Here is a 15715-nt window from a genome sequence, read left to right as displayed (position 1 = left end):
GAGGGAGGTCTGGCTTGCATTGGTAGTCGCTACGATGGCCGTTCATTCGTTTGTGAAACGGCTGTTCTGACTCGCCAACATACTGTTTACCACATTTACACTGTAAGAGATACACAACATTTGAGGTCTTGCAATTAACATTGCAAAATATGGTGTATTCTGTGCCAGTGGAGTGACTGTTAAAAGTCTGGGTATCCAGTATTTGTTTGCAAGTCAGACATCGTTTGTTTCCGCAACCCTTGCAAGATCCCATAGATGATAAGCCTGCTTGAGAGGATAAATCAGCTCTCACCAGCAAGTCTTTAAGGCTTTTGGGCCTACGGAATGCCAGTACAGGTGGCTCGGGAAAGATCTTGGATAGTTTTGAATGTTTTTCGATCTCTTTCCAATTTTCGCGGATTAGGTGAGATAAGTTGTCAAATTTTGGATGGTAATTCAACACAAAAGGCACCCTCTTGTTGACCTTTTTTTCTTTATATTGTAAAAGCTCATCTCGGCTGATGTTGTTAGCACGAGAAAAACCTTTATCAATGTCTTTTCTTTTGTAGCCCCGATGTTTAAGGTGACCGCGAAGTTCTTGTAGACGTTTTTTTGCAATATCGTTGGTGGAGCAAATCCTTTTTATTCGTATGGCCTGGCTGTAGGGAATGCTCTTGGTGCAGTGTTTGGGATGACAACTCAAAGGAGATAGATATTGATGTTTGTCTGTGGGCTTGCAATACAGATCTGTTAATATGTTTCCATCCCTCAATTGCGTTGTAGTGTCAAGAAATGTGATCTTAGAGTCAGAGATTTCATATGTGAATTTTATTGAGGGATGGGCATTGTTGGCATGATGAATGAACAGATTTAGTTCTTGTTCAGTATTGTCCCACTTCATGTCAATATCGTCGATAAATCGAAACCAAGAGAGGGGTTGATGAAGAGATGCATTGAGAATTCTTTGTTCTAATTTCCCCATAAAAATATTGGCATAAGACGGGGCCATCTTTGTTCCCATTGCTGTTCCATTAACTTGGAGGAAGTGTTCGCCATTAAATACGAAGTTATTGCATTTCAATACCAAAGTTAGAAGCTGGATGAGACATTCAGTTGGTGGATGTAAGGTGTTACGAGAGTTCCAGACTTCCCTACAGGCTTCAATACCATCGTCATGGGGAATGTTAGTATAGAGGGAGGTAACATCAAGCGAAACAAGGATCGTTTCAGGTGGGAGAGGGTTCAGAGATTCCTTTTTCTTAAGATAGTGTGTTGTGTCTTGTATATAGGATGGTAAATTTTCTACCTCCCTCTATACTAACATTCCCCATGACGATGGTATTGAAGCCTGTAGGGAAGTCTGGAACTCTCGTAACACCTTACATCCACCAACTGAATGTCTCATCCAGCTTCTAACTTTGGTATTGAAATGCAATAACTTCGTATTTAATGGCGAACACTTCCTCCAAGTTAATGGAACAGCAATGGGAACAAAGATGGCCCCGTCTTATGCCAATATTTTTTATGGGGAAATTAGAACAAAGAATTCTCAATGCATCTCTTCATCAACCCCTCTCTTGGTTTCGATTTATCGACGATATTGACATGAAGTGGGACAATACTGAACAAGAACTAAATCTGTTCATTCATCATGCCAACAATGCCCATCCCTCAATAAAATTCACATATGAAATCTCTGACTCTAAGATCACATTTCTTGACACTACAACGCAATTGAGGGATGGAAACATATTAACAGATCTGTATTGCAAGCCCACAGACAAACATCAATATCTATCTCCTTTGAGTTGTCATCCCAAACACTGCACCAAGAGCATTCCCAACAGCCAGGCCATACGAATAAAAAGGATTTGCTCCACCAACGATATTGCAAAAAAACGTCTACAAGAACTTCGCGGTCACCTTAAACATCGGGGCTACAAAAGAAAAGACATTGATAAAGGTTTTTCTCGTGCTAACAACATCAGCCGAGATGAGCTTTTACAATATAAAGAAAAAAAGGTCAACAAGAGGGTGCCTTTTGTGTTGAATTACCATCCAAAATTTGACAACTTATCTCACCTAATCCGCGAAAATTGGAAAGAGATCGAAAAACATTCAAAACTATCCAAGATCTTTCCCGAGCCACCTGTACTGGCATTCCGTAGGCCCAAAAGCCTTAAAGACTTGCTGGTGAGAGCTGATTTATCCTCTCAAGCAGGCTTATCATCTATGGGATCTTGCAAGGGTTGCGGAAACAAACGATGTCTGACTTGCAAACAAATACTGGATACCCAGACTTTTAACAGTCACTCCACTGGCACAGAATACACCATATTTTGCAATGTTAATTGCAAGACTTAAAATGTTGTGTATCTCTTACAGTGTAAATGTGGTAAACAGTATGTTGGCGAGTCAGAACAGCCGTTTCACAAACGAATGAACGGCCATCGTAGCGACTACCAATGCAAGCCAGACCTCCCTCTCAGTCGACATTTGAGATCCCCTGGCCACACTAAGGCAGATCTCAATCGACTGACCATTAAAATCATTGACCACAACTCTGCTTGGTCTAAGGAGGATAGACTCGCTCGGGAAAGATTTTGGATACGAAAATTAACAACTTTGGCACCAAATGGGATAAATGAAAAGATGTAGTTCGACTCCGTGTAGTGCTTCACATTCAGGTTATATTACTTATTATTACAGTCTCTGTTTCTTTTTCTTAACCTTTTTCATTTGTTAAATACATTTGTTGAAGATACCAATTTAAATTGCTTAATTTTTTGAGGGATAAATAAGTACCTAGCCACGTTTTTCTAGTTATACTTAGTAAAAAATATTATTACATTTTTACGGCCGTTTGTTCACGATGTTTATATATTCAGACTCTGTTGTAACTACTTTACTCTCAATTTCAAATATTTAGATCGTCCAGCAGTGCTGTCTATTTGGTAATTTTACAGACGTTATCATGCGTATACATGTTATACCATCATAATTGTCGTTCCCGATACAGTTTTAGAATTGTGCTAGTTCAAATCGCACATTATTATTTGTATTTAAAGCATATATATGAGCTCTCTGTTGTAATAAACCATATAACCTATGTCATGTTAACATTTTTTAGAATGGTGCAAGCGTCTTTACTGATGTTCGGTTTGACTTTTTTTATTGTATAAAATTCAAGATTTAGTAAAAGTTTAATCTAACGAGACTCAAAGATGATTCATTTCACATCAGAATCTGACTGACGAAGGATATCTGTTATCCGAAATATTTATAAATAATTACATTTATAGTTACCTTTTTTTGTATTTGGAGTTGTTGTGTACACTTTTTTAGGCGTTTATATAATTTATTTATTGTGTACATGTATCGTTATTCGTAACGATCCAGCGCCCACGTGGGGAAAATCGTTGACTACTATACAGACGTTTTATATATATATACAATAACATCTTCATGCCTTATATATCATGTACTGTAGTACGCCGCTAGATTAAAACTGACGTGGAAAGGTAACATATGGCCACCGAAGGCTCTTTTTTGAGAGCCCAGGTGGTCGTGTGGTCTAGCGGGACGGCTGCAGTGCAGGCGATTTGGTGTCACGATATCACAGTAGCATGGGTTCGAATCCCGGCGAGGGAAGAACCAAAAATTTGCGAAAGCAAATTTACAGATCTAACATTGTTGGGTTGATGTTTAGACGAGTTGTATATACATTATGTACACAGCCATGTATCACCATCATTGATGGCGATCCGATGGATACATCTGTTGTAGGGTTGTCACTGACTCAGACGTACTTATGAATATAATTATTTTCTGTGACTGTATCTTACATTAATTTGTAGGATCCTTTACTATAGATAATTTAGCTGATCTGTAACAATAACATCTTCATGCCTTATATATCATGTACTGTAGTACGCCGCTAGATTAAAACTGACGTGGAAAGGTAACATATGGCCACCGAAAGCTCTTTTTTGAGAGCCCAGGTGGTCGTGTGGTCTAGCGGGACGGCTGCAGTGCAGGCGATTTGGTGTCACGATATCACAGTAGCATGGGTTCGAATCCCGGCGAGGGAAGAACCAAAAATTTGCGAAAGCAAATTTACAGATCTAACATTGTTGGGTTGATGTTTAGACGAGTTGTATATATATATATATATATACAACTCGTCTAAACATCCTAAACATCAACCCAACAATGTTAGATCTGTAAATTTGCTTTCGCAAATTTTTGGTTCTTCCCTCGCCGGGATTCTAACCCATGCTACTGTGATATCGTGACACCAAATCGCCTGCACTGCAGCCGTCCCGCTAGACCACACGACCACCTGGGCTCTCAAAAAAAGAGCTTTCGGTGGCCATATGTTACCTTTCCACGTCAGTTTTAATCTAGCGGCGTACTACAGTACATGATATATAAGGCATGAAGATGTTATTGTTACAGATCAGCTAAATTATCTATAGTAAAGGATCCTACAAATTAATGTAAGATACAGTCACAGAAAATAATTATATTCATAAGTACGTCTGTGTCAGTGACAACCCTACAACAGATGTATCCATCGGATCGCCATCAATGATGGTGATACATGGCTGTGTACATAATGTATATACAACTCGTCTAAACATCAACCAAACAATGTTAGATCTGTAAATTTGCTTTCGCAAATTTTTGGTTCTTCCCTCGCCGGGATTCGAACCCATGCTACTGTGATATCGTGACACCAAATCGCCTGCACTGCAGCCGTCCCGCTAGACCACACGACCACCTGGGCTCTCAAAAAAAGAGCTTTCGGTGGCCATATGTTACCTTTCCACGTCAGTTTTAATCTAGCGGCGTACTACAGTACATGATATATAAGGCATGAAGATGTTATTGTTACAGATCAGCTAAATTATCTATAGTAAAGGATCCTACAAATTAATGTAAGATACAGTCACAGAAAATAATTATATTCATAAGTACGTCTGAGTCAGTGACAACCCTACAACAGATGTATCCATCGGATCGCCATCAATGATGGTGATACATGGCTGTGTACATAATGTATATACAACTCGTCTAAACATCAACCAAACAATGTTAGATCTGTAAATTTGCTTTCGCAAATTTTTGGTTCTTCCCTCGCCGGGATTAGAACCCATGCTACTGTGATATCGTGACACCAAATCGCCTGCACTGCAGCCGTCCCGCTATATATATATATATATATATATATAAGTGCCTATAAATAGCAGCACATGACATACAAATCTATGGGAGTGTGGATTAATCAGTACAGAGATTAATTCAATTACACAAATAAAATTATAGATTGCCTAACAATGTAATTTTAACACACTATTTAATATGTAAATATAAGAATGTTTAAAATATTTACAAAATGATGAAAATAAACGCAATATTTCGCTAGACCAACTAGCTTTATCAAGCGTGCATCTATCCAGGTGAAATCGGATGTAGATGATAAGAAACTTTTGCAGCTCAATGTATATGTTGAACTTAGCTGCCTTGAAAATAAGAAAAAAATTTAAAAAAGTTTTGCAGCTCAATGTCTATGTTGAATTTGGATTGAGCTGCCTTAAAAATAAAAAAATAAATAATTTTTTGCAGCTCCATGTATATGTTGCTCTTGGATTTAGCTGCCTTAAAAATACATAATTAGCAACGTCCATTGGCCGATATTACGGGATAAAAAGGACGATGCTTTGTTTTTAAATTATTCTTTATCTTTCCTGTATCTTTTCTCGTCTTTTTCGTTAAGACCATCAGGTTCTAAAGTGTGGAGTTGGTGGATCCAAAAGTTTTCTCTTCTCCTTCTCGCCGTGGTGTCCCACTCGGTGTTGACTTCTATAATTTGGAAAGTGACATTTTCAAAAGGATGTTTCGTAGAACGAAGATGTCTTGTGAGAGGACAGTTTTTATTGGTTTTGTACGATGAACGATGGTTATTAAGCCGAATATTAAATTTGTTCATTGTTTCTCCCACATACTGAATGCCACAAGTGTCACATGTTAATATATAAATTGAGTTCTCCGTTTTGCAGTTGGAATTTGAGTAGATGGTATAATTTTGTTTAGTAACGGAGCTGATGAAAGAACTGTTTGTATTGGCAGCTTTACAACACAAACAATTCCTTCGACCACATTGTTTGTAGCAACCGGGCGATGGAGTAGGCTGCTTTACTAATACAGAAGTCACTAATTTGTCACGGATGTTTTTAGGTCTTCTGAAGGCCATGACTGGTGGTGATGAAAATACTTTTTTTAGATTTAAATCATTTTCTATAATTTTCCAATGCTTCTGAACAATGGATGACACATTTTTAAAATCAGGATGGTAAGTGAGTACAAGGGGTGTTCTGTTAGCTGCTTTATTCTTATCTTTGTACTCAAGAAGTTCTTGGCGACTAGTTTTGTTTGCTCTTTCGAAAGCGCTATCAATGATGTTGTTATTGTATCCTCGAACAACTAGATGTTTACGAAGTTGTCCAAGTCTAGCATCTTTCGTATTTTCATTAGAGCATATTCTCTTGATTCGTAATGCCTGGCTGAATGGGATACCACGGGAGCAATGTTTAGGATGGCAACTTTTTGGAGAAAGGAATTGATGTTTGTCCGTTTGTTTGGTATGAAGGTCCGTTATAATGGTTCCGTTCTTGATGTAACTCGTAGTATCGAGGAAGTTAATTTTCTCCATAGAGAATTCAGATGTAAATTTTATTGAATGGTGGAAAGAGTTACAGTGTTCTAGAAATTCATTAAGATGTTCTTGTGAATCTGTCCATTTGAAATCAATATCGTCAATGAATCGGAACCATGATAAGGGCTGATATGGAGCACTAGCCAAGAGGCGTTTTTCAAGTTGGCCCATAAATATGTTGGCATATGACGGTGCCATTTTTGTGCCCATACTAGTACCGTCTATCTGGAGATAGTGTTTTTCATTGAAAGAGAAGTTGTTATTCTCCAGTACTAGTTTGAGAAGTGTAACAAGGCATTCGGTAGGAGGATTTTTTTCACTACGAGTGTTCCATGCCTCTTCACACGCTGCTATTCCTTCGTCTTGTGGAATGTTGGTATATAAAGAAGACACGTCCATGGATGCAAGTATAGTATTGCTTGGTAAAGGATTGAGGCTTTCCATTTTCTTTAGATAATCAGTTGTGTCTTGAATGAATGATGGTAGTTCTTTCACATGAGGTCTTAGATGATGGTCTACAAATTCTGATATCTTTTCAGTTGGATGACTATTCGCTGATACAATTGGTCGACCTGGATTGCCAAATTTATGTATTTTAGGCAACATATAGAATCGTCCGGCCTTTGCTTCGTTCTCAAGAGGTCGGAGATAATCAAAGGTGTCATTGTCTATATGCTTGTTGTCGAACATCTCTTGTAGGATGGTGTTGATCCTTCGAATAGTATTAAGCGTTGGATCTGTGGTTAATTGTTTATAAAAATTAGAGTTTGAAAGTTGGCGATTCCCCTCTGCTATATAATCTGTTTTATTCATGACAACCACAGCACCCCCTTTGTCGGCAGGTTTTATTACAATATCCTCTTGATCTTTTAATGCTTTCAACGCTATACTTTCTGACTTGGATAAATTATAATTTCTTGTATTTGTTATACAGGACTTTATATCAGACCTCACGTAGTTAATGAATGACTCCAAGTTATCATTTTTACTCTTTGGTGGTTTCCATGAACTTTTTTTCCTAAATTTTGGGATGGACGTGACTTCTTCATTAGTGTCAGTATCTGAATCTGTTAATCCGGCTTCTTCAAGGTTTTTCTTGCCCCTATTGTAGAAAAAATCTTTCAAGCGTAAACGTCTAGCGAATTGGTCTAGGTCTTCGTCTAGCTGAAAGTTATTTACAGTTGATAGGATGGGACAGAAATTTAAACCTTTACTTAAAAGAGATTCCTCAGCACGTGTAAGTTCTTTAGATGACAAATTTACAACAATGCTTTCAGGTTTTTGTTTCCGTCTTTTAAATTTTCTTTTTCTAGGGGTCTTATGGTTTGTTGTATTAATATCATGCATAGGCTGATTTAAATTGACAGTTTGAATTTTATCTCTTTGAAATTTATTTTTTTGTTTTTCTTTATGTTTCGATAGTTCAATTTTTTCAATATCTGCGAGGCAACGTTTAATTATTGCTAAATCGTCACGAGAAATGTTACTATTGTTGATGATATATGATATTTCATTTACAATTTGATTGTAATTTGTGGTTGTAAAAGAAAGTAACAGTTGAAGAAGCTGGATTGAGCAGTTAAACAGAATTTCATTCCAACGGCTCATGAATCTTTTGGATTTGTGTCCCGGTGCCTGGGGACTCACTTTGATGTTTAAACCTTTTGGTACAGTTTTACTTTGAATATAATTTTGTAAGTTTGATAAATGATGTTCGGTTTGTAGTTTCTTTTTAGTTAAAGATCTTAGTTTCTTGAAATGCTGAGCGCTATCCATGTTGTAAAGATAGCGATAGATTTGAATGGATTACACAAACATGTGTGTAATGCGTGCTACTGGAGATAATAATATAAGTGCCTATAAATAGCAGCACATGACATACAAATCTATGGGAGTGTAAATATTTTAAACATTCTTATATTTACATATTAAATAGTGTGTTAAAATTACATTGTTAGGCAATCTATAATTTTATTTGTGTAATTGAATTAATCTCTGTACTGATTAATCCACACTCCCATAGATTTGTATGTCATGTGCTGCTATTTATAGGCACTTATATTATTATCTCCAGTAGCACGCATTTTTTCTACAATAGGGGCAAGAAAAACCTTGAAGAAGCCGGATTAACAGATTCAGATACTGACACTAATGAAGAAGTCACGTCCATCCCAAAATTTAGGAAAAAAAGTTCATGGAAACCACCAAAGAGTAAAAATGATAACTTGGAGTCATTCATTAACTACGTGAGGTCTGATATAAAGTCCTGTATAACAAATACAAGAAATTATAATTTATCCAAGTCAGAAAGTATAGCTTTGAAAGCATTAAAAGATCAAGAGGATATTGTAATAAAACCTGCCGACAAAGGGGGTGCTGTGGTTGTCATGAATAAAACAGATTATATAGCAGAGGGGAATCGCCAACTTTCAAACTCTAATTTTTATAAACAATTAACCACAGATCCAACGCTTAATACTATTCGAAGGATCAACACCATCCTACAAGAGATGTTCGACAACAAGCATATAGACAATGACACCTTTGATTATCTCCGACCTCTTGAGAACGAAGCAAAGGCCGGACGATTCTATATGTTGCCTAAAATACATAAATTTGGCAATCCAGGTCGACCAATTGTATCAGCGAATAGTCATCCAACTGAAAAGATATCAGAATTTGTAGACCATCATCTAAGACCTCATGTGAAAGAACTACCATCATTCATTCAAGACACAACTGATTATCTAAAGAAAATGGAAAGCCTCAATCCTTTACCAAGCAATACTATACTTGCATCCATGGACGTGTCTTCTTTATATACCAACATTCCACAAGACGAAGGAATAGCAGCGTGTGAAGAGGCATGGAACACTCGTAGTGAAAAAAATCCTCCTACCGAATGCCTTGTTACACTTCTCAAACTAGTACTGGAGAATAACAACTTCTCTTTCAATGAAAAACACTATCTCCAGATAGACGGTACTAGTATGGGCACAAAAATGGCACCGTCATATGCCAACATATTTATGGGCCAACTTGAAAAACGCCTCTTGGCTAGTGCTCCATATCAGCCCTTATCATGGTTCCGATTCATTGACGATATTGATTTCAAATGGACAGATTCACAAGAACATCTTAATGAATTTCTAGAACACTGTAACTCTTTCCACCATTCAATAAAATTTACATCTGAATTCTCTATGGAGAAAATTAACTTCCTCGATACTACGAGTTACATCAAGAACGGAACCATTATAACGGACCTTCATACCAAACAAACGGACAAACATCAATTCCTTTCTCCAACAAGTTGCCATCCTAAACATTGCTCCCGTGGTATCCCATTCAGCCAGGCATTACGAATCAAGAGAATATGCTCTAATGAAAATACGAAAGATGCTAGACTTGGACAACTTCGTAAACATCTAGTTGTTCGAGGATACAATAACAACATCATTGATAGCGCTTTCGAAAGAGCAAACAAAACTAGTCGCCAAGAACTTCTTGAGTACAAAGATAAGAATAAAGCAGCTAACAGAACACCCCTTGTACTCACTTACCATCCTGATTTTAAAAATGTGTCATCCATTGTTCAGAAGCATTGGAAAATTATAGAAAATGATTTAAATCTAAAAAAAAGTATTTTCATCACCACCAGTCATGGCCTTCAGAAGACCTAAAAACATCCGTGACAAGTTAGTGACTTCTGTATTAGTAAAGCAGCCTACTCCATCGCCCGGTTGCTACAAACAATGTGGTCGAAGGAATTGTTTGTGTTGTAAAGCTGCCAATACAAACAGTTCTTTCATCAGCTCCGTTACTAAACAAAATTATACCATCTACTCAAATTCCAACTGCAAAACGGAGAACTCAATTTATATATTAACATGTGACACTTGTGGCATTCAGTATGTGGGAGAAACAATGGACAAATTTAATATTCGGCTTAATAACCATCGTTCATCGTACAAAACCAATAAAAACTGTCCTCTCACAAGACATCTTCGTTCTACGAAACATCCTTTTGAAAATGTCACTTTCCAAATTATAGAAGTCAACACCGAGTGGGACACCACGGCGAGAAGGAGAAGAGAAAACTTTTGGATCCACCAACTCCACACTTTAGAACCTGATGGTCTTAACGAAAAAGACGAGAAAAGATACAGGAAAGATAAAGAATAATTTAAAAACAAAGCATCGTCCTTTTTATCCCGTAATATCGGCCAATGGACGTTGCTAATTTCAACTTCCAATTATGTATTTTTAAGGCAGCTAAATCCAAGAGCAACATATACATGGAGCTGCAAAAAATTATTTATTTTTTTATTTTTAAGGCAGCTCAATCCAAATTCAACATAGACATTGAGCTGCAAAACTTTTTTAAATTTTTTTCTTATTTTCAAGGCAGCTAAGTTCAACATATACATTGAGCTGCAAAAGTTTCTTATCATCTACATCCGATTTCACCTGGATAGATGCACGCTTGATAAAGCTAGTTGGTCTAGCGAAATATTGCGTTTATTTTCATCATTTTGTAAATATTTTAAACATTCTTATATTTACATATTAAATAGTGTGTTAAAATTACATTGTTAGGCAATCTATATATATATATATATATATAAAATTGCATCCGATTTCACCTTGATAGATGCACACGCCCGATGAAGCTAATTTGTTTAGCGAAATATTGCGTGAATAATATATAAAATATAACACCTAATTTTATAACACTCATTAGTGTGTTAAAGTTACATTCTTAGACACTTATATATATATATATATATATATATGTGTACACGATTTATTTATTTTGCAGTTTGATTTAGAAGAAATACAGACATAGCTAGATAATACAATTAATTATCTAAATACGAAAACTGTTCAATCGATATTATTTTTTTTGTATTTTTTATAAAAGACATCAAATAGCATAGTTATAAATCTGATATAGAATGGTATCAATTTTTCTAAACAATTGACCTATGACGTCAATTTTGTGGCGTTGATTTGGTCATGTGACAGCGGCACGTGCGCTCTAAGTTTCTAGCAATTATTTTTCATGTAACTCTACTGTGCTGAGAAAGGAAATTGTCAGTTAATAAGATCAAAGGAAAATTTCATAAAATAGCGATAAACCTTTTTATTGAAATAACATATGAACATTAACCAGTTGAAAATGCTTACTGGATTCTAATGTCATATTTCTTAAATAATACATTTTCCTATGAGTGTCAATTTGTTTTTGTTAAAAGTAATACCTTCTTTGTGTACTAGTTTATGGTAGTACATCGTAATCGTATTAAGCTGAGGTAATCTGCGTACTTAAATATATTTGAATAATTTCTGTTTAGTCATTACACACTCATTGTGCTTCTGTATTGCTTAGTGTTCTAAAAATAAACGATCAATGTACTAAATTTACTAGATTCATTGTGTTTTTGATATCGAATGCTTAACTGTTTCAAAAGCTAAAACATGGGTGCATTATTTATCTGCCGTCAATAAATAGACCATTTAAGTCCAAACACTTCTACCAAACGTTGACGAACCCTTAACCACAGGGTACACTTATAATTGTCTATACCTCGAAATACATGTATTTTATAAAAACGATAATTCTCGAATGTTGAATTGAGAAATACTCTTATATCAAAGGATAACTGGTTATACTATAAATGATCATTGTGTAAAGATATATATAAGATGTCCTAAAAGTAAATACGCAACATTTCAGTCAGTGATTGCACGAACTTGTGTATCCAAATTTCAGATTAAGTATACTGCAAAAACTAATAGGTCTGCTAAATATCTTGATCTTTTCCTCGATATTGATTGAACACTTCAAACAAGCATTCGTTTTGAATCGTCTTCGTTTATGAATTAAAGAAAGAGTTCTGCATTTATCACTTTAGAACCAAGTCAGTGTAAAAAGAGGGAAATAAGGTATGATTGCCGATGAGAAAACTATGATCGATCAAAGTTTAAATGAAGTAGATAACCTCAATTAAAGGCAACCATACAGCCTTTAGCAATGAGAAACACTTATATATTGAGGTCGGCTACAAAAGGCACCGACATGAAAAAAAGGAAAGAGTTCAATTGAGAAAACTTACGGCCTAATTTATCATTAGTTAAATTTAGTGGTGTTGGTTATTCTTACTTTTGAGAATTATGAGGTAATACCTTCGATATAGCAACTGTTAATTGTTTTATTCATAAAAATACACTCTCCTTAATAAACAGTTATATGTACTATATATGCACCTATCTAGCATTCCAAGAAAAAATGTTAAACTCCTTTTATTTTTCATTTTATTTTACAACTGTCACATTGACGCATACTCAATATATTTTTGTGTATTATAATTGCAGAAAAAGAACCATCTGTCGCTTGTGTTGCTACAAGTCAATGTGTAACCAATGCAGAATGTGACACCACTGATACTCAAACATGTGTGTGTAATGCAGGTTATACTGCAACACCAACTGCCACTCCTACCATGTGTAAGTTTATACTAATACGAAGTTACGAGCTAAATTGCAATATAAGAGATACACTGGTCACAGTCGCCGTTACACTGGGAATTTTTATTTTGTCACTTCTATGATCTATAATTTATCATAAATATCAGGGTAGTCACATACAAGTATAATATAAGAAGGAGTCTTTCAATATTTCACACAGCTAATAACAGAAGGCAATGACAGTTATAATTTTGAAGTAGCTGACACTTAACGATTGTTTCAATCGAGGGTTGGTGCATTACATGTATGTAGAATAGACGAAACCCGATTATGACGTACCAACCTCTTAGTCTTATTCCTAAAAACTTGGTTTCTTTCTCGGTCAAATCTTTGTTTTCTATCATTTGGGAAAATAAGTTTACAAAAATGAATCGTTTATTTGACCAAAATGGCAGGAAACACAAATACGACTACTGGTATATTATAACGAAGTGTTTCTGTGACGTGTATTTCCGCTACATACAACGACCAAAAAATTGTTTCTATGATTGAATTAATCATATTGTCTTCTCAATCTTGATTTTTTTCAATTATTAGTATTTATGATCAAATTTAAGGGTTTTAGGCACATATTTAGTTCATAAAAAGTTCGCAAATTAAGTCAAGGAAACAAGCAAGAGGCAAATAATATAAAGTTTATTTTATCATGTTATTTATCGAAGTAATATTGATAGAGTAAGAAAACATTTGTATAGCTTATTTAAATAAGTGTTGTGTTTTGAAACTTTTTCAGGCAGCCTAAATAGTGTTGTCAAATTCGCAAATCTGTCATACATGTACCTGGTACCTGTTATTGTATCCATGATGTCATTCCTACGATGAAAGTTGATACTAGATAATTTTGAAAATTCTGCTTTTTGTAATATTTGAATTTTAGTGATAACATTTGTATTGCAGTGATACCTTAGATGTTTTAAATAAACTTGTTTTGTTTGTTTTCATTAATAGAGTAGCTAAATGTAGTTTTTCTAGTACATTTACTTGGTTAAAGTGATACACAAATTATTTTTGTAATATTATATTTTGTCCAACAAACACTATGTGTCTGTTTTACTTGCTACTTATTACTTTTAGTCTATTATGTACTATTCATGTCTGTCAGCAGTGGCAAAATGTGTCAGTTAACATTTAATCAGACCAATGCATCTAAATAAAAAAAAGTAATAGATTATTATATAACTTTTAAAAATAATTAGTTTTAGCTACAACTTTAATAAAAGATAAGACACATTTTTTTGTTGCTATTTTTACTTAATTTTAAACCTTTCCTATGCATATAAAATAGAAGATGGGGTATGCTTGCCAATGAAACAACTCTCTACAAGAGACCAAAATACCACAGAAATTTACAACTATAAGTCACCGTACGGCCTTCAACAATTAGCAAAGCCCATACCGCATAGTCAGCTATAAAAAGCCCGAAATGACATGTATTTTTTTTTAACAAAGAAATGTGAATTACACAAAAAAGCTTTAAAAACAAAATTGTTAAAATGACCTATTTCGATCATTTCCTAAGTACATATCTATAAAATGTATATAACATGAATAATGTTTTGTTCTTTAACTGTTATTTCTGTGGTGAACTTATTTTGTTGATTTATTTATGCCTTCAACCCCATTGGGATATAACCGTGCATTATTCAATTTAAATAAACATGTATATAAGACACATTCAATTGGTCAGCTACAACAACTAACACAATTGTATGTCTCATTCCGTCTTACATACTATTTAAACATTCCGTTTGCATCAAAAAGTGACTTTTGCGGTTAGCCGTTTATTATATGGATTATTTATCTGTTTTATTGCCATAAGGATTACTGATAACATGTTTTGTGTCGGTAGAAAACAAAGTATAAGCTTGTTCTACTGGAGTAGAAGTTGATATCATTCAAATTTACTCGTAAAACTGCTGGTACGAAGGATACTTTTAGTTGGTATGTATGCGTACCCGTTAGGTTTGTTCAAATCATAACTGACCTCTGTTGATGGCGTGGTTCAATTGAGGTGTAACTAAAACTTCAAAGCATGCTTTACAATACATGCTTCTTAGTCCAGAGAAGTCTTGTTTGACGTGTCAATGGTTAATAGGGAATATAAATATTGTCACCATAGGTCTTCTTTCGACCGGCAGTAAAACCCTAGTCAAAGTAGGGTAACTGTTTGGCTGTGCTAAATGTTCAGGTTTACAGTTTTCCCGGAGAGAATGGGGACGTTAAATTAAATGCCTCGTGTAAAAAAAGTGTCACGCTCTTTGAACGTTTAGAACCCTTGCAACAACTGTTTAGGTTTCCTCTGGTTTAGGTTTCTGTCCCTATCCATTTTACCTTTATTTTCCCGGGGCACTCTAAATTTCTGAAACCTTTATCCCAGACGGCCTCTTTTATAGCACCTACTCATTGTAGTTACTGTTTAGTTGTTCTAGTCCTGAACATGGAATATTTGCAACTGGATGTTTATCAGCCAACAACCACTCCATTACG

At 35.3% G+C, this 15715-nt stretch overlaps 2 protein-coding genes across 2 annotated transcripts; one reads left to right on the top strand and one right to left on the bottom strand.

Annotated features, from left to right (window-relative positions):
- Positions 1-5713: 5713 nt before the first annotated feature.
- On the bottom strand, positions 5714-8044 carry LOC134726358 (uncharacterized). Its single transcript, XM_063590757.1, has one exon. It carries the CDS (start codon positions 8042-8044, stop codon positions 5714-5716), a length of 2331 nt encoding a protein of 776 aa, XP_063446827.1.
- Positions 8045-8303: 259 nt separating this feature from the next.
- LOC134726357 (uncharacterized) lies at positions 8304-14050 on the top strand. The gene is made up of 4 exons (XM_063590756.1): positions 8304-8364; positions 8750-10339; positions 13076-13207; positions 13962-14050. The coding sequence occupies exons 1-4, from the start codon at positions 8304-8306 to the stop codon at positions 14048-14050; spliced, it is 1872 nt and encodes a 623-aa protein (XP_063446826.1).
- Positions 14051-15715: the final 1665 nt, after the last annotated feature.

Source organism: Mytilus trossulus, chromosome 7 (assembly GCF_036588685.1).
Source record: "Mytilus trossulus isolate FHL-02 chromosome 7, PNRI_Mtr1.1.1.hap1, whole genome shotgun sequence".
Lineage (NCBI taxonomy): Eukaryota > Metazoa > Mollusca > Bivalvia > Mytilida > Mytilidae > Mytilus > Mytilus trossulus.
This window is presented reverse-complemented; position numbering and strand designations above follow the sequence as displayed.